This window comes from Puntigrus tetrazona, chromosome 7 (genome assembly GCF_018831695.1).
Source record: "Puntigrus tetrazona isolate hp1 chromosome 7, ASM1883169v1, whole genome shotgun sequence".
Taxonomy (NCBI): domain Eukaryota; kingdom Metazoa; phylum Chordata; class Actinopteri; order Cypriniformes; family Cyprinidae; genus Puntigrus; species Puntigrus tetrazona.
Window position 1 is genome coordinate 20,202,465 of NC_056705.1, and position 27,228 is coordinate 20,229,692.

The 27,228-nt window shown below is 38.3% G+C and overlaps 1 protein-coding gene across 2 annotated transcripts in view; it reads right to left on the reverse strand.

The window, feature by feature from the left end:
* nfatc3a (nuclear factor of activated T cells 3a) overlaps nt 1–20,555 on the reverse strand; it is a 60,102-nt gene extending 39,547 nt beyond the window's left edge. Inside the window, exons 1-2 of one of the 2 annotated variants that reach the window (XM_043244047.1) lie at nt 20,068–20,555; nt 3,035–4,211 (exon numbers count right to left, since the gene is read on the reverse strand). In XM_043244047.1, the coding sequence (XP_043099982.1) occupies nt 3,035–4,211; nt 20,068–20,158 (1,268 nt within the window). In that variant the 5' untranslated portion in view covers nt 20,159–20,555. Of the gene's footprint in view, nt 1–3,034; nt 4,212–15,732; nt 15,884–20,067 lie in introns of those variants that run through there. The other variant, XM_043244048.1, reaches the window with a different exon arrangement.
* Nucleotides 20,556–27,228: the final 6,673 nt, after the last annotated feature.

The window sequence follows — 27,228 nt, forward strand, 5'->3', positions numbered from 1 at the left end:
TTAGCTCTTCCACATCCTCTTTATTTCCCTTTTTTCCCTCTTTATTATCATCCCGACGACTCATGCTGTCATGGTAACGTGAGATGGTTCGTCGGGGGAAACACAAGAAGACTGAATGTGTGTGACGGTAGTGGCCTAACGATAGTGGACTACTGGCCTATGGACATCAAACAGCTTTACTTAGTGACAATGAACACTTGCCTTATCCACAACACTTGTACACAGAAATGAACAGCAGTCTAAGGTTTGAATCAACACCACTATTCAAGAACATCTTTACACTACTCCACTCAACAATTCATAAGTTTGGAGACAGTAAGGATTTGTTTAGAATTAGTAATTCAGCAAGGTTGCATTAAATTTATCAAAAATTAAATTTATATTTCAAAAAATGTTACCGTTTCAAACTTTGTATTCTTTAAAGAATCCTTAAAAAAAACGTTTTCAACATTGCTAATAATTTGAAATGTTTTTTGAGCTCCAAATCAGCACATTAGAAAGATAAAATAAACTAACCCCATTATATAAAAAAACTATGATATGCATGTTATGCGTGTTTACTTTATAGTAATGTGTTGTTTACTTTATGGCAATGTGTTGTTTATTTATTAAGATATTAACATATTCTGGCAGCTTTGACAGGAAGGACCGTCTGTCAATCTGGGCAGGCCAGTGGTAGCCTGACCCTTGCAAGAAAGACATATGAATATTTTTATGAAACGTAACTGCCAAAAACTCAAGTAAAAACATCATGTACATTTGATACATACAAGTCCTAAGAGAAAGCAGGTGTGTCTTCATCTGAAAGCGTGTTATGTTTAGCCGGCTGTCCTAAACTAGACCCGCTATAGGCTTAATACTGTGCCAACTTCACCCACCCCACCATAGCAAACCCATCTGTTAAACCAGACAAGCTTCTAGATCTTTCTATTGCTGTTGATTGATGGAGCAGTCAGCACACACACATACACACGCTCACTCACAAACAGGTCCGATGGCAGTCAGGAGAGCTGTGGTCTCATATAACAGGTATCAGGTATCATGTCTCTGTTGTATGAAGGTACAGCAGTAAAGATGTTAGTCAACACTGCTCCTACGTGTTGCTTTCGCTGGACGTTTCTTGCCATGTTTGTGAGGAGAGAGAGCTACATTTAGTCATTTTACATTTAGTCATTTTGCAGACGCTTTTATCCAAAGCGACTTACAATTGAGAGTACAACAGCGATTCATTTTTTTAGAGAGACAAACAGACAGTGTAAGTGCTTATAACACCCAGTCACAGGGAGTGTTCAAATTAGTACATGCCAGAAGGGAAGGAATAAACAAGGGGGATAAGAAGAGAGACAGAGACAGTGAGAGTGAGAGTATTATGTGAGGTCAGGTATTGCTGAAAGATGTGAGTTTTCAGCAGTTTCTTAAAGATTGAGAGCTGTGTGACTATGTGTTTATTTCTTACGCATCTTTGGAATTAAGGGTGTTTACTATACATTGTGGATTATTAATGAAGGGGCCTGACTGAGTTAAAAACGGTGTTGTGTTGGTGCGGTCGATAACAGAATCATTGTGGGTAGGAAAACGTTTGCGACCCATAGCCACACACTCTCTTTACTGATTTATGGTGACAGAAGCTAGGGTACACACACAGGCCGTCTTCTTCTGACTAGCATGCGCACATACACACATCCATTATCTGATGCTCCGATATGGATAGCGGACACACATTTAACTCTTTCTGTTCTTTAGTTCTCTCAGATCAACATAATGCTACTCTAAATGTATACTGGTCTGTCCTAAACGTAGTTAGGTAACTACATGTAGTGCACACAAGTAGGGCATCACTAAAATGATTCTACTTATATTCTTCAGGAATTAATCTGTCATATGTCATTCTCACACTGACATTCTTCTATAAATGAATTTTGTTAAGACCATGAAATCAAAGACAACGGCAGTCATTAAAATGGTTTGTTATTCTTCAAAATGTCTTCATCGTTCCACAGTTGAATGCAAGACATCATGGGATGGTAAAGGGATGGTAAATACTCTTTTTGGTGAGATAACAACATAAGAATAACAGACTACAGACATATTTTTGTTTCAGAAATATGTAGCTCTATTTCCATAGTAAAATATTTTATGTGTTCTAAGTATTTTTTGTGCTTCTAGTATTGCATTGTTATCTTAGCAACATGTTTACTACCTCAACACAAGGATGCATAATATATTGGTACTATCTGAATATGTAATAGAATAAATAACAACTTTGCTGGTTATTGTTAAAAGTAATTACTTATCCACCTTTTTATTTCCTGGAGAGCTTTATCTTTATCTTTCTATATTTGCATACTTTTATATCGTTTCCACATTATTTCAAGAAATTCAATTTGAGAACAATCCAAAATGTTATGTTAGGTGTGATTAATTATGATTAAATACAGAGATGCATTTAATTAAGTAGTTGGCACAATTTAATTGTAATTAAATGTAATTTTATTGGCACAAATTTATATTGTCTGATTTATTGTGCAAGCTGCTTTTCCATATTATATTTTTGCATTTAGGTTTTCTTCCTAATAACTCACTTAGTAAATATTTATAAATAATTTGAATTTAATAGCAATCATTAACAAACCTCAAGATTACCCATATTTTAAATTGTGCAGTAAAATGATTTTAATGCTTGAATTCACTTGTTGATTTTTTTTTTATGTTTTATTTATTGGACTAAAATATATGATTTTAATATCTCCCATTTATTGCTTATAGGCCATAAAACTAAAATACTTGAAAATTGAGTCTCTTGTGCTTTTAGAAGTGCTATTTGTGTGCTGCAGGTGAGAGACCTTAAAAAAAAAAGTTGCCAGTCACAAGGTTCTCTGTCAGTTTAGATGCTGCCTTAGAAGACGGCTGACAATGTAGTAGTGAATTCACTCTGGTTTCGGAACAGAGTTATTGTCTCTACACATGAAGGACTGTAGAGCTATGGTAATAATGGCCACTCAGATGTCACTTCAAAGCAAAGGAGGGAGTTTACCTGAAAATAGGTGTGTGTCCTGGTTTGGGTTTGTTCCACGTGAAGTGAGATGGGACTGAAAGAAACTGCTCTCCAGATCCATCCTTCTTTAATCCGTGCATGCCGTCCTCAGCAGGTGAGTCAAGCAAAGGAGACACATTCCCCGAGTCATCCATGCCCAGGTCGCCCTTTCCTGACTGGATTGCTGATGTACAGTCCTGGGAGGTCTTCCTCGTCTTGGAGGGGATGTCAGCCTCAGAGGGACAACACTGAAAAGGCGACACACCCATAGATGGGCTTCCTATCCAGGTGTCTTCAGTCACGCTCCCCCTAGGCGAGGGGCCGGGTGTGGCAGTCGGGGAGTGATGAGGCGATAAAGAGCCCAGGTAGCATATATCAGCGCTGGAGTGGCGTCTCTTCCCGCAGGGCGACGTGGGACGTGAAGAGGGCCGCGAGGGTGAGCGAGGGCTCAGCCAGTTCTCGTCTGTGACGCTGGTTCGGGGCGAGTGGCAAGGCGACTGGCGGGGTGAGAGAGAATGGCCATGCGAATGAGAAAGGGAGTGAGTGAAGGCCGGGTGATGATGGTGATGCTGCTGTTGCCACACTTCCTCCTGCGGTCCAGTCTGCGGAGAGCAGCCGGGTGAGGTGAGCGGAGAGCCCAAGGTGAAACGCGCCGCTGCTTCATTTAGCTCTGAATCCACGTCATCATACACGTGCGAGATGGATTCGCAGGATGAAGCGTCTGAAAACCAGCTACGGGAGGAAAGGCTGCTACATGGACTCGGGCTCAGGGATGAGTCTCGATACGAGTGATCTAGGGGCAGATACAGGTGGTCTCGAGACAGAGGTCTGTCGTGGTAGTCTCCATCCGGACCCTTCGCTCTCATCTCATCCTCGCTGGCCTCCATCTCCTGCTGACAGCTCGGGGAGATGGAGGTGATCTGGATGCTGGGACATTCAAAGGCCTTTGGGGGGCCATTCCCTCCTCCGCCCACCCCTGTGGGCGTGTATTTAGAGTCCTGGGGCTCGTAGCTGGGCTCATAGACCTTGTGATGGGCCTGCAGGGATGGGGAGGTGGCAATGAGTTGGGCTGAGGGTGGGCCTCCATGCCGCTGGAAACCGTGTGATTGGTTCACCAGTGAAGGAGGCTGCCCCACATTGAGGATGTAAAATGATGTGTTTTCATCAGTTTCTAGATCTAAAACAAAAAAACAAGACAAAACATGGAGAGGGTGAAAAACACAGAACAATAAGCATTGTGTGTGGGGTTAAACAGGCCTTTAACATGCTATATACTCAAGTAATTGTTGCTTACAAATAAAACATGATATAAGTGATCAATGCAAAATAGAAGGAAAAAAAAAATTGCCTTCAATTTGAAAGGACAGATCATAGGTGACAGGAAGCAAAGTTGTACAGATACAGGGAGATGAGATGTGGAAAGGCTGACATCCGGCGCCGACACAATACTTAAGCTTAACATTACTACATTACTAACTATTAATAAGCAGCATATTAAGAATTTATTGAGGGAAAAGTCGTTGTTAATAGTTAACAAGTTGTAAAGTGTTACCAACATATGAAATGTTGTTTGTATCATTGTTAAGGCTGTGATTTTCTGGCTAGATCCCAAGCAAAATTTTCTTTTCAACTCACCAGGTAATTTGATTACTGCCCATTCATAACTAATACTAGCCAAAAAAATTACAACAACAACAAAAAACATAAAAATAAACCTTTTACCTTTATAAAGGCATTTTTTTCTAAAAGTGTGCATCAACTCATTTAACTCAAGTTTTTACATTTAATGAGTCATTTATAATAATAATAATTTAGGCGGTTACAAAACAAATAAAATCAGTATCAACAAAATGTATGTTTTCAAAAATTTCATATGAAATGGCATTTAGGTATTTACACATTAATTCAGGAATGCTTTAACCTCCAGTTACAAATGCTTAAATAATGGTTTAAACATTACAAAATAAAAAAAAAAACTTTATGAGTGAAATTAAAACTGCCAGTAGGTGGCTGCAAGTCACAAGTGAGTCATTGTGATTGAACGAAATAATTTAAGCGGTTGATTCGTTCAGGAACATAACACCGTCATGTTGCGCAGAGACGCAAAACAGTACTTTGGGTGTGATTGGAATGTTTCTGTTGGTGAAATAGAGCAAAAACAATATGGTGTCTAAAACATAAGTCTCTTGACTTTGACTTTTTGGTATGCAACTGTTGCATAAAATCAATATCACAGTTTTAACCCTGCTGATTTTTTTTTAAGAAAAATTGCACACTTCAAGTGATATTTGTGTAACTCCATGACTTTATATAAATATATGTATTTTCTGCCCCTTATCTTCAATTGCATGTTAATGCATATTAATATACTAAATCATGTATTTAGAGCACGCGCACAAAATTTCTTCTAACCAGACTTGATCAAGTCACGTATGTGTGCACTTTGTACAAGTTTCGTTTAGTATTTGCTAAAATATAATGTCATAATTATTCAAGTGTTCAGTATTTGTGCTTAACCTTGGCTTGCATAAACTTCTTCAAGAAGTTAATGAGTGAATAACTTACAAAAATTAACCCGCGAAATTGGCTGGTGTGTTTACAGTGTTCACAGCTGATTTTTACCCACATTTGGCAATTTCAAACCCTGTGTGTGTGTGTGGGTGTGTGTGTGTGTACACACACACACACACACACACATATAAAAGCATTCTACAGCTTTAGGGACCGTTTTAAAAACCACAACTACCTATAGTGAAAAACACATACAACACCGGTGCATAAAATAAGTCACTTATAGAAACTGTATAACATTTACCAAAGTTCACAGTGTAATTGCTCGTATAACTAACACATAAATAATTACTGTCTATTGAGACACTTCAAGGTCTCTGTCTGCTGATAAGAGGGATGAAAGAGAACAGGCTATTTTCTCTCCTCTCTCTCTCTCTCCTTTATTGGACTGCTGTTCTGATAGCCTTGAAAAGGAAAGACTTGGGCTAGCTGCAAACAAGCCACTGGGGAATCTGCAGACGCTACACTAGCAACAGGTTAACAATAAGAGCATTATAGCACAAACAGCACTGATACCTCAGTATCAGCGCAAGGGGACTGTAGGGGTGAGAAGCACAGAGAAAGAGAGAGTTAGAGTGGGAGAGCGAGATCCATAGTGTCAGATCCATTTAAAAGTGGATATAATGAGACAGAGAGCCAGTGGGTTAGTCAATGGGGAGAATTTCGGGTGGGGCGACAGATGGGCTCAAATCCAGAGAGGAATAACCAGTGCACATGTCATCTATCTCAGGACGTGCGCAAAAAACACACGGGAAACAAATTCGCGCACAGGCGCGTGCTTTAGCCTGTCACCACATAGAGACCGACCCTATTAATAACGCCAGCTCGCACACACACAGATGGCTATTATGCACTAATACTGTACAGACACACACCCACAGAGCATATTGTGCCTGTGGTCTATTAAAGGTTATTGATGAGCTTCCAGTGACTGGGCAGAGGGAGCCTGACAGGGCCAGACAGCAGTGAACATCCAGTGAGATGTGTTTCTACAAGCCGCATACAGAAAAACAGTGTTGCGATTTCACAAGTCTTGTTGAATACAATCTTGATCCCCCACTGGTATGCTGCTTTGGAGGAAAGCGTCAGCTAAATAAATGCATGTAAATAGAGTCACGGCCTTTCTCTCACTTATTTTCCTTTGACTGACTCACTCAGCGTTCTTTTTTTCCCTTTCAACATTTTTGCTCATTTATGTTTCTCTACCCCATTTCTCATCTCTCTATTTTTACCCTTTTCTATCCCCCTCCTTCTGATTGACTTATTTATAGATGCTCCGCACACTCCCTGTCATAAGACATGCCTATTTGTGACGACAGAGTCTGACAGACAGGAAGGGGGACAAACCTATGTGTCTCACAAGACTCAACATGCCAATCCAACTGTGAACTCTGACCCCAAGGGAAACAGACCTCTGGGAGTTAACGCTATCAATCTGACACACACAATGCTGTGATATACCACAAAGATGCTGCAGTATACTAACTTGGTAACGTTCAGAATAACGCTCCACAGAATATGGGATCAAAATATGAGATCTTTGAACCCTAGAGTTAATCGGCAAAGGCGAAGCCTATGTTTTTTTTACCCACAATTTCATACTGAACTTCATTCAAGAGGCTTTGATTAGTCCACCAAACGCTGGCTGCCAGTTCATTAGCATAGCGCCATGAATAAATACAATGAAGGGGGGATAAAATAAAGGAGAAAAAAGACTGAAAGCGAGAGATGGAGGGTGCTGTGAGCATTGGGAGCTGTGGAAAAGCAGGCTGAGTCTGGTATAAGGTTCAGGTTGGATATCTAAAGAGATGCTTGAGACACTTTTTAAAAGCTTCATTACTATCTTTTTAAACATATAAGTTCATTTTCATTTGGTTGTAAGAAATTCAGCCAATAAATGCCCCAATTTGGTTATCACAGGTTCCCATTTCAACCAAAATCAGTTTTACAAATCACATGCTTTTTTTTTTTTTTTAAATCAATAAGCAGACTCAGAATTTATGAAATTAAAACAATAACCAACCCTATTCCAGCCCTTGCTCTTGCTAGTCGATTCATCTTACTGGAAGAAAATTTACCATGCGATGGCTGATCCTAGAAGCAAAAACACCTAAAAGTGTGAAGTATGACTAATAGTGCCACAGAAATTGCAGCTTTAAGGCAGAGAATAAAGATGTGGAAATACATATTTTTCAAATTGTAGTGTGAGAAAAAGAGAGAGCAGAACAACAGAAAATGAGTGATGAGCGCTATACAAGAACAGCTAGTTCCCCCCAAAGACTTCCCAGCCTCCCAGCAGAGCTAATGAATGCCATGATGAAAGTATTGTGGCAGTCCTCACATGATCAAGATACATATGGTAACATGACATCTGCATCATTCTTCACAAAATGAAAAAGTGTTGGAGCTGCAGCAGAGCAAGAGCAAATGCTCGTGACGGCACAGCAAATTCCAGTCCAGCTCTGTATAATTTATTATCCTTGGTCTCGCAAAGCATGTTTCAATTAGAGTAAAAAAATAAGCACTTATTGTGATCATATTGTATTGCAACACATTTTTGCTGCTCTTGAGGTGGGATACGGGTAAGGACAGGGACAGGTTTGATGGTTTGGGTGTAGGTCTAAGGGTGGGTTAAGGTGTAATGGATGGGTCAACAGTATAATTATAAACGTAAATACATAAATGTTTTTTTTTTTTTTTTTTTTTAATGCCTAGTACAATTTAAAAACATGTACGTACACGACAAGTGCATTGTACCAAATTATTGGTAAAGTGGCCTTATAAAATATAAAGTGGGATCCTACATTCCTGTTCAAATGCAGATTTTTTTTTTGTTTGTCTGTCTCTTATACTCACCAAGGCTTCATTTATCACAGATACAGCAAACACAATAATACTGTAAAATATTACATTTTAAAAACTCTATTTTATTGCTTTTTTTATTATTTATCCTATGATGGCAAATCATTACTTATCTTTTGTATTATTATAAATGTCTTCCTTTTCAGTAATTTATTTGCATCCTTGCTGAATAAAAGTATTTATTTAAAAGAAAAAAAATATCTTAGCGACCACACACTTTTGAATGGTACTGTTGTGTGCAGTGCAAACATGTGGCGCACACACACACACACACACACACACACACACACACACACACACACACACACACACACAATTCGTTTCTGCTACCTTATGTCTGCTGGGAACGTCGGTGAGAGAAAACCTGACCCAGATCAATGCAGAACCATCTGCTGGAAGGAAACGAGGGAAACTGCTAAAGTATAGTATTGTGACTAATATGGCATGCAGTTTAGCTAAGACAACAACTCTAATTCACCACTTGAACGATGTGACAGTTGCTTGAGGTTCATAGAAACCTTTCATCCAGCTCCAAACCCCTCAGAGCGGTCCCACAGAACCTGGGTCAGTAATAAACTATGATGAGGAAAGTACAACTGATCTTATGCAGTATGAAAAGAGGAGTCCCAGCGTCTGCCTGCTTATATCAGATGCTGTTCAGTTCCACATCAGACTGACTATCTGGTTAAATAAAGAGCCCTAAGAGGCTTTGCTGTTCCTAAGCTAATAATAGTGGGAAATCGCTGTAGTGCGCTGAGAAGCACTCAATGCCTTGCGCAGTCCGTGACACTACTAATACACAGGCTTTCGCCAGTAAAGTCACCCAGAGGTGAGACCAACCATCCCTACCTGGTGCAGTGTGTCTGTGTGTTTGTGTGCATGCAATATCACATCCGGACCGCGAGGGAAGTCTAGTCAGCATGCAAACACACAAGCAGTTTATCTGCTTTGATTCCTTGAACGCATACAAGATGGGAACCGCCGACAGGAAGTGAAATTTATAAAAAACCCAAGTCCTTTCCTCCATTAGTAATGACGTCCACATAATTCAATTAAGCACAGATGAAGCATGGACCTCTCTAAACATCTACGCCTGCTGTGAAGGCAGAACGGTACTTATCCTAATGCACCTGTCACGATGCAACTGTTTGAATTGGTTCACCACTAATGAAAGATGGAGGCAGATGCTGCAATGAACTTTAAGGGATGCCTGGTCCATGCGATGGATGAATCAGCATCAAACTGTAATTATCCATGCTGTGACTTCAATATACCATTGGTTGAGGAATGCACTATTCTTCAGGTACATATATCAGTTTAGTAAGAATCTGGTGTAGGAAAACAGATACAAACTGTTTAAGTTTAAGAGCACTTTCATTGATTTTCCACTTTGGCTCCATTTTCAAATCTTGCGTCACATCATTTTCCTACTTGCACATGTTGTTTTGCTTTCCCTAGGTTCTCTCCTGAGTCATTTGTTTTGCTGATGCTTTGTAAAAAAAAAAAAAAAAAAATTCATTTAACAACTCAAGAATCGAGCTTTAGGCCATCACGTAAATGTGAAAAGCGCCTTGTGACCTCTGGCTCGGATTTTACCCGCTGTTCCGACAAACTACTTGAATTCCAGGCTATAAGATGTCTACGTACATGCCTCAAAGAGGGTCAATTCCTGAATTGCTTACACAACATCCTGACCTGAGTGCTTGTGTGCGAGTAGCTGTAGTGACGGGTGTAACCTAATCCGGAGTTCCCTATGTAGAACACACTTGCCTGTACGAAAGGCTTTTCTTACAGATCAAACATCTAACTGTCTCTCTCGTACAAAAACAAATAAATAATAAGCTACTCATCAAATCAGAAATTGAACAATGAAGACTTTAAATAAGCACTTTCACTTGATCGAACAAGCTGCCTCCTAACACTGCCCGTTTCTAAGAACTGCTGGCAGAGTGCCGTCACTTCTAAACACCGAGGCTCTGACGCAAGCCGCACAGAGCAGCCCACACCTGTAGCACCAACATCTCTCTAGCACACAACTGTATCCGATTAAGAACACAAAGAGAACACACACACACACTCGTGCTGTGCGTGTTTTTGCCTTTGTCTAAACTGGCATATGTGTGTGTGGGCATATGTGTGTCTCATTAGTCGATGATGGATGCTCTCAGTCGATCAGACTCAGCTGAAAGAGGTCAGCTGGGATTCTGCCGTTACACACAATGACAGTTTTTATTTGCTAATTTTTATTAACTATACTTCCAGTAGCATAGCTTTGCCGCTTTTAAAATGCAGTTTGTTTCTTTTGCAGGTTTACTAGCAACAAGCTTTTTTTTTTTCCTACAAGCAGCAGCGTAGCAGGACAAAACATTACATTGTAAAACTGACAAATCAAACACACTTTATTTATATTTACTTACACTGTTTTTGTGAGTTGGTTTGTTTTCTTTTATCTGGTCAATCATAATACTTAATAATAAGAATTTTTTTTAATACCTCTCTTTTGACATACATTGTATTTTTGTGAGCATGCTCTATAAATAGGTCCCATATTTTTAAAAACTGGTTTCTAGAGTAGCAAATTTTTTTGCACACAAATGTTGCTTTAGGAAGTGAAAAAAGATGACAAGTCATCCTTCCGAGAAGTAAGTACATGCTGCATTGTAGCAGACCCATGACCGATGAATCATTCTCTACATGTTACAAAAAATATGATATCACGTAAGATTTAAAAGCAATTTTTATTTGTGTTTACATTTCATACATAGTTAATTCTGACATATGAACTAATAAATTGCCTCTAGAGACAATATATCTTTCAATTCAAAATGATATAATCTAGTCTATAATCTAGTGTTGTTACAATACCAAAATGTTGGTATTTGATAACGATACCAAAGCATGCTAATTAAAAAACAGTAAAATCTAAAATAAAATGTACATAAAATACAATGTCTATGTAACGTTAGTAAACAAAACCACGTGTCTCTGACATTTATTCATTAATAGACATGCACAGACTATATAGGATTCATATTTGAATCAACTTTTGTGGCTTGATATTTTTGATATTAAGTACTAGTCCATAGTAGTTGCGAGATTCTGTCCACATTTTCTGCACCGCAGAAATCATCCAAGTCAAGAAGCGGTAGCACCGGTTCTTAAAAAACACTGGTACCATGATGTCTTAATTATTTTAGTAACGACTTGGTACCGAAGTATCGAGTCTTTTGACCACACTACTACAACCAAAAATGTTTGTTTTAAATTTTTGTATAATACGACTAGGCTACACCATTGACCACACTGCCAGAATATCTATACAGAGGTGAAATATAGTCAAAGTTATTTAATTGCGCACTGCAAAGATGGCATAAGATGGTATGACGATAATAATGTTTGGTCTTCAAAACGGAATTCCACATTCTTATAACAGAAACTGAACAGAACGAAAAGTCCGATCTTTTTCAGGTGTTATACTAAAATAAATCAGTTTCTTTGTTAACATTCACTGTGTCTCGGTCTTAATTTGCAGCTTTTAGCAGATTTTCTCCCATGCAGGCGAGTCACTGCTGTGGCTCCGGTACTGCAGCCAGTTACATCACCAACAAGCTGCGGATGTCCGCTGTGCTAGGTGATGGCAGCCTAAGCCAACATGAACGTATGTTTGCTTTCTAAATAAAGCTCCCTAATTAAACCATCTCATGCTGTGATAACATTACAGGATAAACAAAGCTCAGCCGGCAGAGGGAACGCCTCAGGTTCATTTAGTCCCAACCTTGTCAATCACTGCTGAAATAGCCAAAGCAATAGAGTTAGTTTCAGATCTTATGCTTGGTCAGATGCAGCTTACGATTCCAGAAAAACTACAAAAAGGCCTTGTGCCTCTCCTTATGAATCACAAACAGTGCTTTTTACCTGTTCAAACCGTATACTCAAGAAAGCTGAACTTACCTGAGATTAAAGCAGTCACCAGAGCAGAAAGAAATCAAAAGACTTTGATTTTGCTTACAGACACTACAGGACAACCTTAGCATCATTATACGACTTCAAACATGAATATTTAGATCATCATGTTCGTTCGTTCACTGTCTGAGGAACCCTTTGTATTTACTACAACCAAAAGAGCAAAAAAAGAGAAAGAGAAACTGAGAAGTAGCGCTGCAAAGAGCGGTGCCAGTAAGATTTTACTTTCTGCATTACTACACTCAGGTTAGCTTTTTGTGACCCAAACAAGTAAAGGAAGAAATTTACATGAATGACGGCACAATTTCTGAGGTGAATCAAAATACTGTCATTATCTTAGCAGCCAAAAGTCTCAGAGCCTCATCTGCGATATGCCACAACCGAGCGCACACACAACTATCCAGCTGTCAGACACACTTTTAATTACACAACGGCCCGAGGGTAAATTGTGTAACAGTGCCTTAGGGACCAAAAGAAGGGGAAGGAAGTGAAGCGGTGGCTCGGAGGAGTAATAAGGACCTCAGGTACAAGGCAACAAACAAGTAAAAAGACTGAAGATCAAACAACCTAAACCCAGATTTCACAGTTTGTGGTTACAGACAACCGAGTATAAATCTTAATACTCAAAATATAAATAAACAACATGTATGTACTACTAAAACACCATTCACACAGTACCCTTTAAAAACATGTCCTGTGTGAACGCTTATTAAGTCACATCATTATTGTGATTTCATAATCATTTGTACAGAGATTGCTTGAGAAAATAGCCAAACACCAACACTATATATTTGGTACATGTTTGACTAAGGAAATTGGCTTTGCTTTACTCCAACAGTACATCTCCACAAACAGTACAGCACTGCCCTGTGTCAAACACAAGGTCTGAAATCGACACTGATCTACTGTCCAACACTGCCAATGGGACATGTGAATGAATGCCATTTTTTAAGAGCTGTTAATTAATTAATTAGTATTAATTAAAGGTCATGTTCTATGAAGGTCCATGCAAACAGCTTCATTTGGATAACTTTAAAGAGACATTTGTTTAATATTTACATTTTGTCAAGATTTTAAGATCTCAGCCAATTATTATCCTATTGTAACAAACCATACATAAATTGACAGCTTATTTATTTAGCTTTAATAATGATTAGGAATCCTCGATCATTAGAAAGATATTTTTGTGTAAACCATTACATTTTTTGCAGGATTCTTTGATGAAAAGTCTTTACTGTTACTTTAAATTAAATAATGCATTCAGGTTCAATCAAACACTAATTTCTTTCTAAAACAAGTAAAGAAATATTGTAGAGTAAAACACACAAACCACCATAAACCTTATGGTTTAAAAAAAAAAAAAAAAAAAACCTAAAAGGGCATCGCCAAAGGTGCCCATATGACGTATCCCATTTGAAATGTAAAATCAGCTAGCACCTGTGTCTGCCCCAACTCACTCCCCTCTCTCTGTCGCTTACTAATGCCAAACTCTGAGACTTCAGAAACCTTCCCTTGCATTAGCATCCTATGAATGTTGCTGGTTTCAGTTACACTAAATTTAAACTAGACAAATGCCACGCATATCTGCTCATGCCTCGCCCCAGGAAACAAGCCCCTCACACTCACAGCATTACAGACCCTCTCTCACAAAGTGTGCAGATCCTGTAACAAGAAAACACACCTCTGCAGCCCAGTGATTCAGGCGCTTCCCTGGTACACATGGCCCTCTGGCTTGAGCTAAGCTAATGGTTAAATGGCACCAAACAAAGCTCCAGAAACTACTTGTGGGACACGGGCTTGTAATGCTGATGGCCCTGGCCATTAGTGTCAAGTGCCATGAATGCATGTAAAGCTGATTCACCCTCATGTATTACAACACCGCGTCTGGCAGCAAATCAACATGAAGCTCGCCAAAATAAGAACAGCAGCACCACATTAATGTAACCACCATAGACAACGATCAGTAGCCTGCTGTAGTCTTAGCAATAGAAGCCATTGCTTTTACAGATGAAAATATCTAGAAGAGAAAGCAGTTTTGAACTGAAGATCAGAAGCTCATTACCAACTTAACTTAAGGGAAAGATCACCCAAAAATTTCAATTCTGTCAGTAATTACTCACCCAAACCTTCTTTCTTCTACAGTGGAAGCCAATGGTAACCAAAATTGAACAACTGAAGACAAAAATTAGCTGGGAAAAAAATGCTAGCTTAAGACACTTCCATGTACACTTTCTGTTTTTTCAGCGATGGATCGACTGAGAGCAGATCATTCACACCTTTATGTTGCATGTTAACACGGTTCTGTGAAGCAAAAATGAGTCAGCACTGTTAGCCTGATTCAGACTCCGGGCAGAATCACATATGAATAAACCAAAAAAATGATCTTCATTAACACAAATAAAGCACTGCATGCTTGAGCAGATAAGGTCCACACTACTGAAAGCTGAACAAACCTTTCTGCAGAATATTCAATACCACAACGTTAGAACCAACGTTACCAGGGGCATTGCTATGTGGTTGCTAGGGTGATTATTAGGTGCTTTCTTACTGGCTAAAGACTTGTTCACATCAAGAAGCATAAAAATAGAGACGATAACTGCATTAATGCTCACACCAGCGGACAATAACATTCTCTAAATGGGCGCAGCAGTTATGTTGGATGCCTCTTTCAATGCTCTAGCTTGTTAAAGTAGGGTACATTTTTTTAATTCGCTGGCCAATGATTTTACATAGATGTTGCATAGACTATTCTTATAGAATTAGAGTGATTAAAACTTCACAGTTATTGTCAACTAGTTATGTCCTTGGTGTGACTGGCCCTCAGAATAAGCCTAGCGATGGCACAGTTCCCTCCTTTAATAAATCAATTCTACTTTGTTCTCTCTTTTTTTTATATTTGCCAAATATTTTCATCATTTGACAATTTTTAACGCAATAGTACCTAAAAGTATTGGCGCACCTCCTCTAAACTTGCAATTTGAGGTACCGCTCAAGTCTGTAGCACAAATGGCGTTAGATGAGTTATGCAGTGAAGATTAACACTTAAGTAAAGGTTTAGTAACCCTAAAACTTAGTATACTCAATGCTCAGTAACAACAATTCATCAATTACATTTTTCCACTTAAAGTCTAAAGCCATTTTAATGTTGCGCGAGCGGTCCTGGTAACGTCCTACCACACTAGCGGCATACAGTTATGCTGTTGTGGTCTAAATAAAGCTGCCTGGGCTAGGCTAACCCCTACTGCTCGTTCCCTGACCAACAAGTGTCAAGACTACACCTAAGTCTGTGTCTGCGGCCTCACCTGGGGACGTAGCGCACAGCATTTGAACTTCTCTGCTGCTCGGCACACAGCGTGAAGCGGTGCGGGGCTCAAAGGTGCGACGATTTGTCCGGTGGCACTTGCTGGCCTAGGGAGGAGTTCTCCTCTGACGGGACGAGAGAACCTGCAGTCTGCCCTCTGCCACTTTTGCTGTGGCTTAAAATAACCCACCCTGAGAGCGATGTAATTTCAGTCTTTCCCACGACCGAGACAGCCAGCCAGATGAGCAGATGCATGCTAGCATAGACGCTAAACACTGCACGTCCTGCTTTTTTTTTTTTTTTTTTTTTTCACAGACATTTAGCTACCCACTCATAAACTACCTCCAGACTGGTGCTTGTGCAATGATGACCTGGTTTTTCAGAGCCTAAAGACTGTAGGAAGACGGACACAAAAGTTTGCCATGAAAACACCACCACCATACTTGCAGATGGCATTTTAAGCCAAATGCTGATGAAACAGAAGAAGAGCCAGAGAAAGTGTAGAGAAGAGAAAGACTGAAGCCTCTTTCCTGTTTCTGTCTAGGCAGGAGGGTCTTGTGCCCCTCCCCTTGAATTCCACTGCCATCTGAAGACCACATGCTGTGCCTGGGCACGACGCCAGACAGCTCCTCACTATCTGACTTTACCCAGCTCTGAGAGAGCACCTTCTGCCCCTACTACTGCCACCTCTACAATGGAAGAGGCCACTTTTCCTGCACACTCAACCTCAGCCTTACAAACAAGGGGCATGAAATATTAGTTCTGTGTATTGTGATCTTATCTACATATTTGAGATAAACAATTTGAGAAAGAATAACAATTAGCAACAGGTAACTTTCGTTAACAAAAAAAAAATACTGATGCTTTATGATAATCTCCAGTCAGAGATTCACCAATAATCAACAGATAATTAAGCAGACTGATATTGGATGGATGCAGTAGAAGGACTTGTTTTTGCTGTGACAGGAAAAAGCTTTAGTCAGCAACATTTTTTCTTACAATTAAACTTAATCTAGTCTTTCTTCTTTTTTTTTTTAAAAGGGGAAAGTGATAAATACAACCATAAATTAAAAAATACAAATGAAAAAAACATTATTAATTATTAATAAAGAAATCATTTTTTAAAAAGTGCACTTAATTAAACAAATATTAATTAAATACAACTTGTACGGTTTCTACTTTTCATATGTTTCGTTACAGAAAATAAAGTTAAATTGAAAGTTGACTCACGTGTACTTAAGTTCATCTAGGGTGGGTCATTCAAGGTGACGATGGCCACTATGCAAATATTCACAGATTAACCAAACGAGCTGACAGTCCACCTGTGTGATTTCAATGCGGGCTAGAAATCATAGAGAACTATGGTTCTCAACAAACGGCAACTTAGCAAACTTGAAAATCTCAAATCGGCAGCTCAAACATCAGGAACAATTATGAAATTGTTGTCACTTTCTACAGAGAATAAAATTGAATCTCAAATTTTTTTGTTCACAGCTCTTTGCGAGTTCTGAATCAGGTTTGCGCATACAGTACTTTCTAAATTAAGCTAGTTTGGGACTAAAGGTTAGATTATAGTTACTGAATATTAAGTGCATGATCGGTTTTCTGACAGGGTTGAACGACTGAGCCTGACAAATGTGTTGATAGTGAAATAACTGCAATAACAGAGATATAAGCAACGACAATCAGGTTTCTTACAGACTAGCACTGATAAGTGACTGACAAGAGTGAGTGAAAATGTGCATGTGCACTAAACTGCGTCTGACGCTACACGCACCTCCTGTTTTTCAGAACTCCCGTAAAAAAAAAATCAAGTACACTCAGAACTGTATTCTCATCTTTGTTTTTTTTTATTCATTTTACATCCGTTTGTAGTTTCTTTTTCCTCTTTGTCTCTAACTGCATTTTGGGAGAATTACCGTAATAGCTCTACAAAATGGTCATATGTCATGTCTAAAGCTCTGAGAACGTTCTCATGTAGTTTCAGAAAGTTATGTTTTTGGCCATTAAAATTAGTAAAAAAAAAAAAAAAAATTAAAAGACTGAGTCATTAAAATTAAATAGCATCTGATGATATTTTGACAGAAAATCCTGATCTAATTTGAACTGTCTCAGCTTTATTATTAAATACAGGACAAAAAAAAAGCGATCAGTTATCTTTTTCTAACAACAGCCAGAGGCACAGAAAACACTAATAAGTGTGTATAGTAACAACAGCCCTGCCCTTTAGCTGCATTAAAATCCTGATGACTTCTTGACGTACATGAACGGAAACCTACATCACTTTGGATAAAACCTGTTTAACAACTAAAAATATATATTTCTGTTTACCTCTATAAATAAATCATCTTTAATTTGTATATGAATCTTTCCTAACACACAAACAAAGAATGTACATTTTCTATTACGTTTAACCATTGTATTTCCTCTAGTCAATAGCTGTTAATTATGCAAAACAATGGGGCAGGATACAAATTTACGCTACTAAAAAAAAAAAAAAAAAAAAAAAAACTTTAGTTTTAACAACTTTCTCGATCACAAGGAAAAAATTGGACTGCATATGGTAGCTGAAAAAACCCATACATACACACTACCAATTGTAATTCATAATTATCTCATAACACCTGCTTATGTGTTTACAAATCCTACATACGGTCCAAATTATACAGTGCAATAGACTGAAAATCACTTGCACACAGAGGTTCCTTTATTTCCAACATTTAGTCCAAATACATCCTCCAAACTTCTGTCTCAAATTAAAAAGGTTTTCCCTGTTCCCCTGCAAATTAACACACACACACACACACACACACACACACACACAGACCATCAGGCGGTCATGTCTGAGGTAAAATATCTGATTCCCGTAGCAAAGCCTCCTCAATTACACTAGGTTACTGCTTAAAACACAATGGCACAGTAGTTTACATAATATACAAAACAGGCTGGTCATTCTTTTAAAATATGACACAAAATGCTCAGTCCTTGTTTGCCTAGGCAATGTATGCAATCTCCATATGCAATTTACTGATCATGCAATACTTAAAAAAAAACCATGCAAAACTTAAACAAAAACACACTGGGGTCCACCCACACACAGGCATTCTGCTTTCACTATACCCAAATCTCTTTCCTTCACGACACACTCGAGCACAATGACAGGGGCTGATAGGGTTGCTACTTCTCACACACGTTTTTTCATTAGGCAATTACACAAACACACACACACACACACACACACACACACACACACAGGCCATGTATGGTGGTCGCAAACCGGACAATCTGCACTGCTGATTATACATCCAGACCGAGGGCTGGCTAGAAAATAATAATAATCACAATAAACACTAGTATAATTTACGTTTATTTACGCATAAAGCGAAACACTCGGGTTTCTGAGATTTTAAAGAGGTTTGGTAACATAAGGGCATATTCATTAAAAATACTACTGCTTTACAGCAGGACTTAGCTCTGCTCTTTCTAATGAGACCGGCATGCCAGTCGAAACCTATGTAAATGATGTTAATGCCATCAAGAATGCTCAATATAGCTATTGCATTTTTATGACTTTAGGTGACTTTATGACGAACTACACACCAAGCACATATTCTGGATTTTGGATCTCATCCAAACTAAAAGATAATAAGTGCTCTAAAATATGTAAGCACCGTTTAGAAAGGGAAAATGAAAGACACCTCTCTCTAAACTATGATAATAACTTATTTATATACTCGCGCGCTTGAAAAAAAAATGTATCACCTGCAAAACTAGCTACTGTTGGTGTATTGATGTAAACAGGAGTAAAATGAAGAAATGAAACAGAGCGAGTTCAGTATTAGTGGAAACTAAAGGGTTGAAACTTTTTCCATGTGCTGTGTAGCTGAAGGCAGGGGCGAGCGATAACAGAAACTTTTATAGCATTTCACTGTGCAGCAGCTGTCAGATTCATGGTGGCTCCGTTTCAAACCACTTAACTTAAACGCGTCGATGTTGTCCAAAAACGCAGGCGGCTGAAAAGGTTTTGACCGGCTTAAAGTCTTCAGCAAAGTGTCCAGGTCCTCTTTGGTTATATTTCATATCACTCAGCGCCTGAACTTACCGCTTCTCGTTTTCATTGGCTGAGTTTACAACCGCGCAAGAAACTAAACAAAACTGCAGCTCCTGGCGTAAAGCGAAAAGCCGGCGAGCGCTGTCGTTTTAACGGCGCGGCGTCGCCGCTGTTGATACCGCGTTTTGCATTTGCTATCGACCTCCTCACTTTTTCGATGCATGATTCATGAGTTAATCTATACCGAAGCCGTGTGTGAGAGTATCCCAAAGCAGAGGCACTGACCTGCGGGGCCTAGCGGCGGCTGCTGCCCGTCTTCCCCAAAGATCAATCTGAAGTCCAGCTCTTCATTCCCGGGGCAGTTTGCAGTAGTCATCGGGTTTGACAGCTCGGGCTCACCCGTCTAAGTACACCGACCCTTTAATAAACTCACTACATTGACTACTAATAAAGGCAAACTTTTAAACTTTCCCTCCGCACTGCACTTCTCTAAGCCCGGGCAGAAATGTTATTGCTTCTCGCTCAGAATAATCCAAACTCTTCGACCTTCTGCGGAGCTTCAGCGATCTCGCGGCGGCTTGAACTTTTCGCCCGCGGCGCGGAGGGGTGGAGGGGGGTGAGCGTTGTGCGTCAGCGCGACCGTTGATCGAGTTCGTCCGTAATTTCTCTGCTGCTCTCCGTCTCGAGCTCCTATCCCAACTTTTACTAACAGCGCGTGACAGGGCAGTTCCAGCGGTGACGTCAGGCGAGTCGGCAGACAACACAGGCGCGCGCGCACGCACTCAATCACTCACGCGCGCTCACACATATATACACACACACACACACACAAAACCTAGCCCTTAGTGGGCTTATGGGTCTTGTAGTTTCTGTCAGCTGTAGTTAACTGGAGTTGAACCAGCCGTGCCCGTGTTTCAGTGAATTTTATTTTGAACGCGATAACCTTAACATGAACTGTGAGATTTATATGATTTAAATAGGCTAAATATAACGGAATATCTAATATTGCAGCTAATTTAAATGCATTTTTATTTTATGTCATGAAGTTTCCGTTTGTTATGTTGTTTATAAGCAAAGATGTAAATGATATGTCTTTGTATATTTCTATGATTGAATTATATTTTGAATCCCCGATTTGTGTTGCCTCAGACATTTGGGCTCCGTTGTGTATTTTCTTTGCATTTTGTGTTGAACTATAAACCATACTTTTGTTCCATAGTCTAGTTAGACTGGTAAACATTATTTTGGTTTGCACTTTTACTAATTTAACCAATACAATTAGTTTCTTTACAAATATTGGTATTACAGAATGATTTAAAATTAGATTATTTAAGTGTCAACATCTCAGTGTCAAATTTGTTTGATTGTTTTTCTAAATATTGCCTAAATATTGTATATAGTATATAGTGTTATAGAGTGTTGGTGGCATAATTTAACCAGCTAAACTGATATCAGTGTCTATACACAAAAAGCCTTTAATGTGTTTTCTTTTCATTCAAATTCACATTTGCACTGACTTAGCCCACTGAGAAAATGATATAGGTGCAAATTTCAATCCTCACTGTAGCTAGTACCTTATTTAATGTCTAACAGTCGCAGCATGTATAACACAGTGGAAAAAGTGTTACGCTACAGCAAGTCATCAGCAAAAATTCTTCACCCGATTATTTAAGATTATGCAGTTTTTGTTTACCTAATTGACCTATCTTTTGAAGACTTTCTTTGAGTCACTAAAGTGGCCCATTTATGTCGAGCACTGTGTCATAGACCCAAAAAAAATTAACAAAATTAAGTTTTCAAAAATGCAAAAATTAACTCAAATTTAAAACTGTCATCTTTTTGCATATTCTTGATTTCCCTGTTGGAGGTATATATATATATATAATGTTAAATCACACAATAAATCTTTATTAATAAACTTTATTCTACCTTTATTCCACTGTAGTTGGCACAACAGGATGTTTTGTTTCATCTATAACAGCAAAAGACAATTAAAAAGAGCATAAAAGTGTGGACCAAGCAGCTTTATATCAGTAACGGAATTCACACCGCCAAACAAGAATGTTTTCTTTGACGCACGTGGGCGTAAAAAGCCATGTTCACATTTCACATTTCCTGTGGTCTTTATTTACTTAGATGTCATTAAACACTAAACATTCATTGAATGCTCAAAAGGCTGATAGAGTTTGATAGCACTTCTTCGAGGGTGAGCTGCAGAGGCTGGTTCCGTGGCAGTGGAACATACAGTGTTTACTAAAATAGTGATGCTCGCTTTGTTCTTTTTTTCTTATGATATTCTCACGAACTTCAAGTTCTAACTGAATAAAAAACTGCAGAGCTGTCTATTGTGCTGCACAAGCAAACGCATTCCCATACATCTTTACAAACTGCACAATTCTGAAAGTTTGCATGAGAGCATGAGAAAAAAGAACAATAAAAGGACCCAAATAGTTGTTTTATAATTGCGTAAGTGCAGGAGGGAATGACAATGCTGCTTAATATTCATCTGTTGTGAATCATCCGACTGATTCATTTCGCTGTGAAAATTTCAGCAATGCACACCATTGTAAATTACGGTGATGGGCAATTGCATGCATTCTAACGTTCTGTTTGAAACGATCCTGTCAAACTGATTGTTTACTATTCAGAATACCTGTTTCTCTTAGTCTCTGATGACCTTTGTGGGAGGAAGATAGAGAACACGGTATCCGTGGATTGTGTAGGAGGGGGACGATGTGGTTTCTGATACTGTGTTCTCGTAAAGACAGTTAAGAAGAAAGAAAGAACTTTCTACTCTCACACAAATCCGGTTCAAAACTAGCTTTCTTTTCAAGGATTGGCGTTTTGGTAATGTGTTTTGTTCTTGTCATGTGCGAATATGCATTGTTTCAGAGAAATCACTGGGAAAACAATAGTGTGTAGTCGTTTTGAATAGCTCACTGAAAAAAAAAGATTTATTAGACAAATATTGATTTGTTTAATTTTCTGTACACATTGTTTTATTCTCCTATGGATATAATTCCTAAATAATACTAACAATGGTGATTTTAACAATGGTGGTTTTTTAAGGGTTTTACAAATAAAACCTGCTGTAGTGCAATGTACAGAATTTCTTTAAAAGATTGTACTGTTTAGAAACAATATTGCACAATTCTGCACATACATTTCCTCTTTCAATACAATTAATTGCAATTAACATAAGTATACAAAAAAAATATTAAAACGCTTATATTTTGTGAACATATTATTTAGTTTTATTTATTTATTTATTTATATTTATTGTATATGATTTAGGAAAAAAATAAAACATAAAAAAAACAATCTGGATGATGTCTCCTGCTTTGCAAAAAAAAAAAAAAAAAAAAAAAAAAAAAAAAAGCAACCTCCTTTTAACGTTCAGTACCAGTCTCTTCATCTGGCGCTTGCTGCCCTCTGCTGGTCCATTCTCTGTATAAAGCAGTGAACGAGTTCTTCTCGTGCTGGAAAATTTAAACCATTAATAAGTCAGGTATTCAGAATATGATACAATAGCTTGACTATATAACACAGTGATAGCAATGTATTGTTCTATTATTAGTAATATTAACAGGAGTGGTTTCTATGTTAAGTTTTGTCCATGGCCATTATTTTTAGAGACCCAAATATAGTGATCAAATCTAGCACAATATCCACACATCGTTTTCACAAATGCTGAGGGATTCTTATATTATTTGTGTTATTCTTAAGACCTAACTTTAGCATTGCTGGTAGGCTACTCGTAACGACATGTCCTACACGTGCATTTTCTCAGTCAGTTAAGAAAGAATCTTCTACACTGTAAATGTAATTCTGAGAAGTCGTTGCCCTGAACCACTGGCTTCGTTCCAACACGAACGCTGTCATCCCTGAACCCGCTTCAGAACAAGGCTGTCTTTGCAAATGTGTCTTAGGCCTCAATGTGTAGAGAAAAATAGCACAATTAATTAAGAATGCCATGGCAAACTATGAGCTGCTAATTGTCTTCGGCTTTGACCCCGAACTTCACGAGAAGACCTGAAAAGACACATCATGGCCTGACTACTAATACACTTGATGTAGCCTACTAGCACACACACACACACACACACACACACACACACACACACACACACACACACACACACACAGGCTTGGTGAAAAAAGCCAATATTCACACACAACGGTACATAGTTCTTTAAAAAATAACATAAAGTATACAATTTTACCACGCTACGGATCCAAAAATAAATTAATGTATAAATAGAAAACAGACACTAATAATAATGGCATTGCCCTATTTGAAAAAAACAACGAAAGTAATATATTTAAGTGGAATTGTTAGAATCTAGACAATCGTTACACATTTAATTGAAAGAATAGTTCACCCAAACATTAAAATGTACTGACCCTGGCCTTTTTTTACACATCACTTGCTCACCAATAGATCCTGTGCAGTTAATGGGTAGGCTACTTTTAGAAAAAAATGTCTTAATGATGAATTTGTTTATAACAAACACACAGTTTTTCGCCTATTATAACGTAATGATACTTTCTCCGAATTTATTCTGTTGAAAAAGCACAATGGATGGAAAGAGGATATAAAAAAGTAACACAAATTTACATTTGAAAGGATTTCATTCCTTTCCACCATGAAGTGCAAGTGCTGTTTTTTCAGCTGTACACAATATTTGCCAATAGGGGGGGTTCATTTGCCAAGAAAAAAATATATTATCACCAGTCCGTGTCATACAGTACAACGCAACACAATTATTTACCTTTCATAATACACAGATAACTCTTAAAAAAAAAAAAAAACTCTTTTCAACCATCACTGTGGTAGAGAAGTACTTAAACTGCCTGAGGTTCAATTTGCTGTCACACTGAGCACAATGGCCCACTTAAATGTGTCCCACTGTGATTTAAATGAACAGCTATTGCAGCTGTGACATTAATTTCTGTGTCCAGATAGACTGAATGGAAGGACACCAGTTTTAATATAATGATGAAACAATTAAACCATTTTGAACTATTTCATGGAGAATCCAAGAACATGTTATTAGGATAATTATTTAGGTAAGTATTACGTTTTAATTAGATTTATTAGGCAAATGTTGCAGTCTGTCTCCGGCAGTTGCTCTTGGAAAGTTTGCAGCTTTCTGATATTACTGAACATTACTGATTACAAATTAAAATTAAAATACAATTTACAATATAAATGAATGATTTTGACATTAGTAACAGGGGACGTGTTGATTTATTGATTGCATTCTATCTGTAGGAAACGTGGAAGATATACCACAGAGAAGAAAAGAAGAAAAAAAAATGTTTGTAACTCTTCACGCTGAGAAACATCAAGCTTGGATACTGTCAAATCCAATATAATCCAAAGGGGTATAATAATGCACGGCATGTTTGTTTGTTCTGTGTGTAAATGTGTGTTGGTAAGCAACATGTGACTCAGTCATTAGTGTGTGTGCTGCACTGCATGGACAGAACATCAATCAGATGGCTGATCGATGCAACATTTGGGAGTGATGTCAGAAGATCAATACTAATCCCCCCCCCACACACACACACAGACACACACGCAAACATGAACACTTACCAATGTTCTGCAGGCTCACTGTGTCACAGGCTTGCAGAGACACTCACGTTGAGTTTGCTTCATCTGATCCGCCTTTACAAGCAGCAGTGTAGTAAATGATAGTCAGTTCTCTTTATCAGTTGTAATAACAGCAAGAGAAGAGGATTCACCAGAAGGTTTTTTTAAGGCAAAAAACACAAAAACAAAAAAACAATACAAAGGGGAAATGACATGAGTCACGGTGCATATTGGTTTTATTTACAAAATATTCCGCAAAAATGTAGATGTAGTTTTAAAGCAAAAACTTGTTACTAAATATGTGTGCTCTGCCAAAATGTGTGTGTGTGGAATCTAAGCAATGCTTCGGGGAGATGTGTTGTAAAAACCACAATGTAACCATCAGATGTAGCCATCTGAATATTCATGATCAGCTGCACGCAGAGTCTGTTTTAAAACATTTAATATTTCAGTGCTTTTAGTGCACCTTGAAGAGCGTTATTCATTCTTTTTATGAACCTATCTGACATTTTAAGCAGCTTAAACATTATGTAGACCCGCCGATCACTCTAATAAACTGCGTACATCTGTGAATTCCCCATCGGCCCCTGTGGTTCATCTCCACGAGGTACGTACTCACCAATAATTCTCTACATGAAGTAAAATTTGATTTGTTCAGACTCTTTCCTGTAAAAATCATTCGGTGATAGAAAAATAGCTCCAACCCCGTGCCCAACACAGGCTGTATTGAACCATTTAAGAGCCAAGACAAGTAAACAGATTTATTATGAGACTACAACCCTTTACTAAGGATATTAGGGAGAGAGAGAGAGAGAAAGGAAGAGAGATAATGTCGCAGTAACCAATGCATGCCTAAAAGCCCTCCCCTAGTTTACTTTATAAAGACAAAGAATCAGGGGGGAATTAAAGAACAGGAGTGGCAAAGTGCAGAGAGAGACTCAGTGAGAATATAAATATCGATTCAAGGAAACATGCAATGCAGTCATTATGTGTTTTAAAATCCTTTCTCTTTAGTTATTCTAATAAATTGACCGGAATGATTATAAGAAACATTTGTCTAGGCACATAGACAAGCACACATAAAACCAAAGAAGTACAGTCAGTTTATGTGCAAAAATACTAAATAAAGCTCAAAAGGGGGGTTTTCACAGTGATGCAAAACCATTTGGGGTTCTAGAAAGAACTTGAAAAAGCATGAAGAACATTTTAATAGTTTGAAGAACATTTTTACACCACAAAGAACCTTTTATGAAATGGATGAACGTTGAACCATTCATGGAAGCATAGACGCCAATAAAGCAACTTTATTTGTAGGAGACTCAAGCTTTACAAAGTTATAATTGAAAAATACTTGCTGTATGACACATGGGTTAAGGTACATTTCCATTAGACTGCACATCGTGATGTTCACATCAGCTAACTGATTCCAAGGATTAACATTTTTAATGAGCAAAACTATGCTCAATGAAACATTTAAATGCCGTTTTCTTTTCAATCATGTGGGAGATTAAAAGAGAAGAGGGTGACATTTATGAGGGATAGAAAATGCACTTTTCAACAGAGATTTTTGAGATGATAGTTTTTATAGTTTTTTAGAGAATTTCACCGAACTGAAGGATCAATTTACTCTAAAAGGAAAGAAGAAAAACAGACAGTCTTTTTTTGGATGAGTGTTAAATTGTATTTACTGCCATCATGGTTGAGCAAGTCTTATATCTGCAGGACCTTTGATTTAACCAGTACAAAGTCTGCCGAATCTCCAGACTCAGGCTAACTCAGATTACTAATGGCTCTAATATTGCATTTCAATATACATGTTGAACAGATTTAGAAGCGTTGCTTCAAAA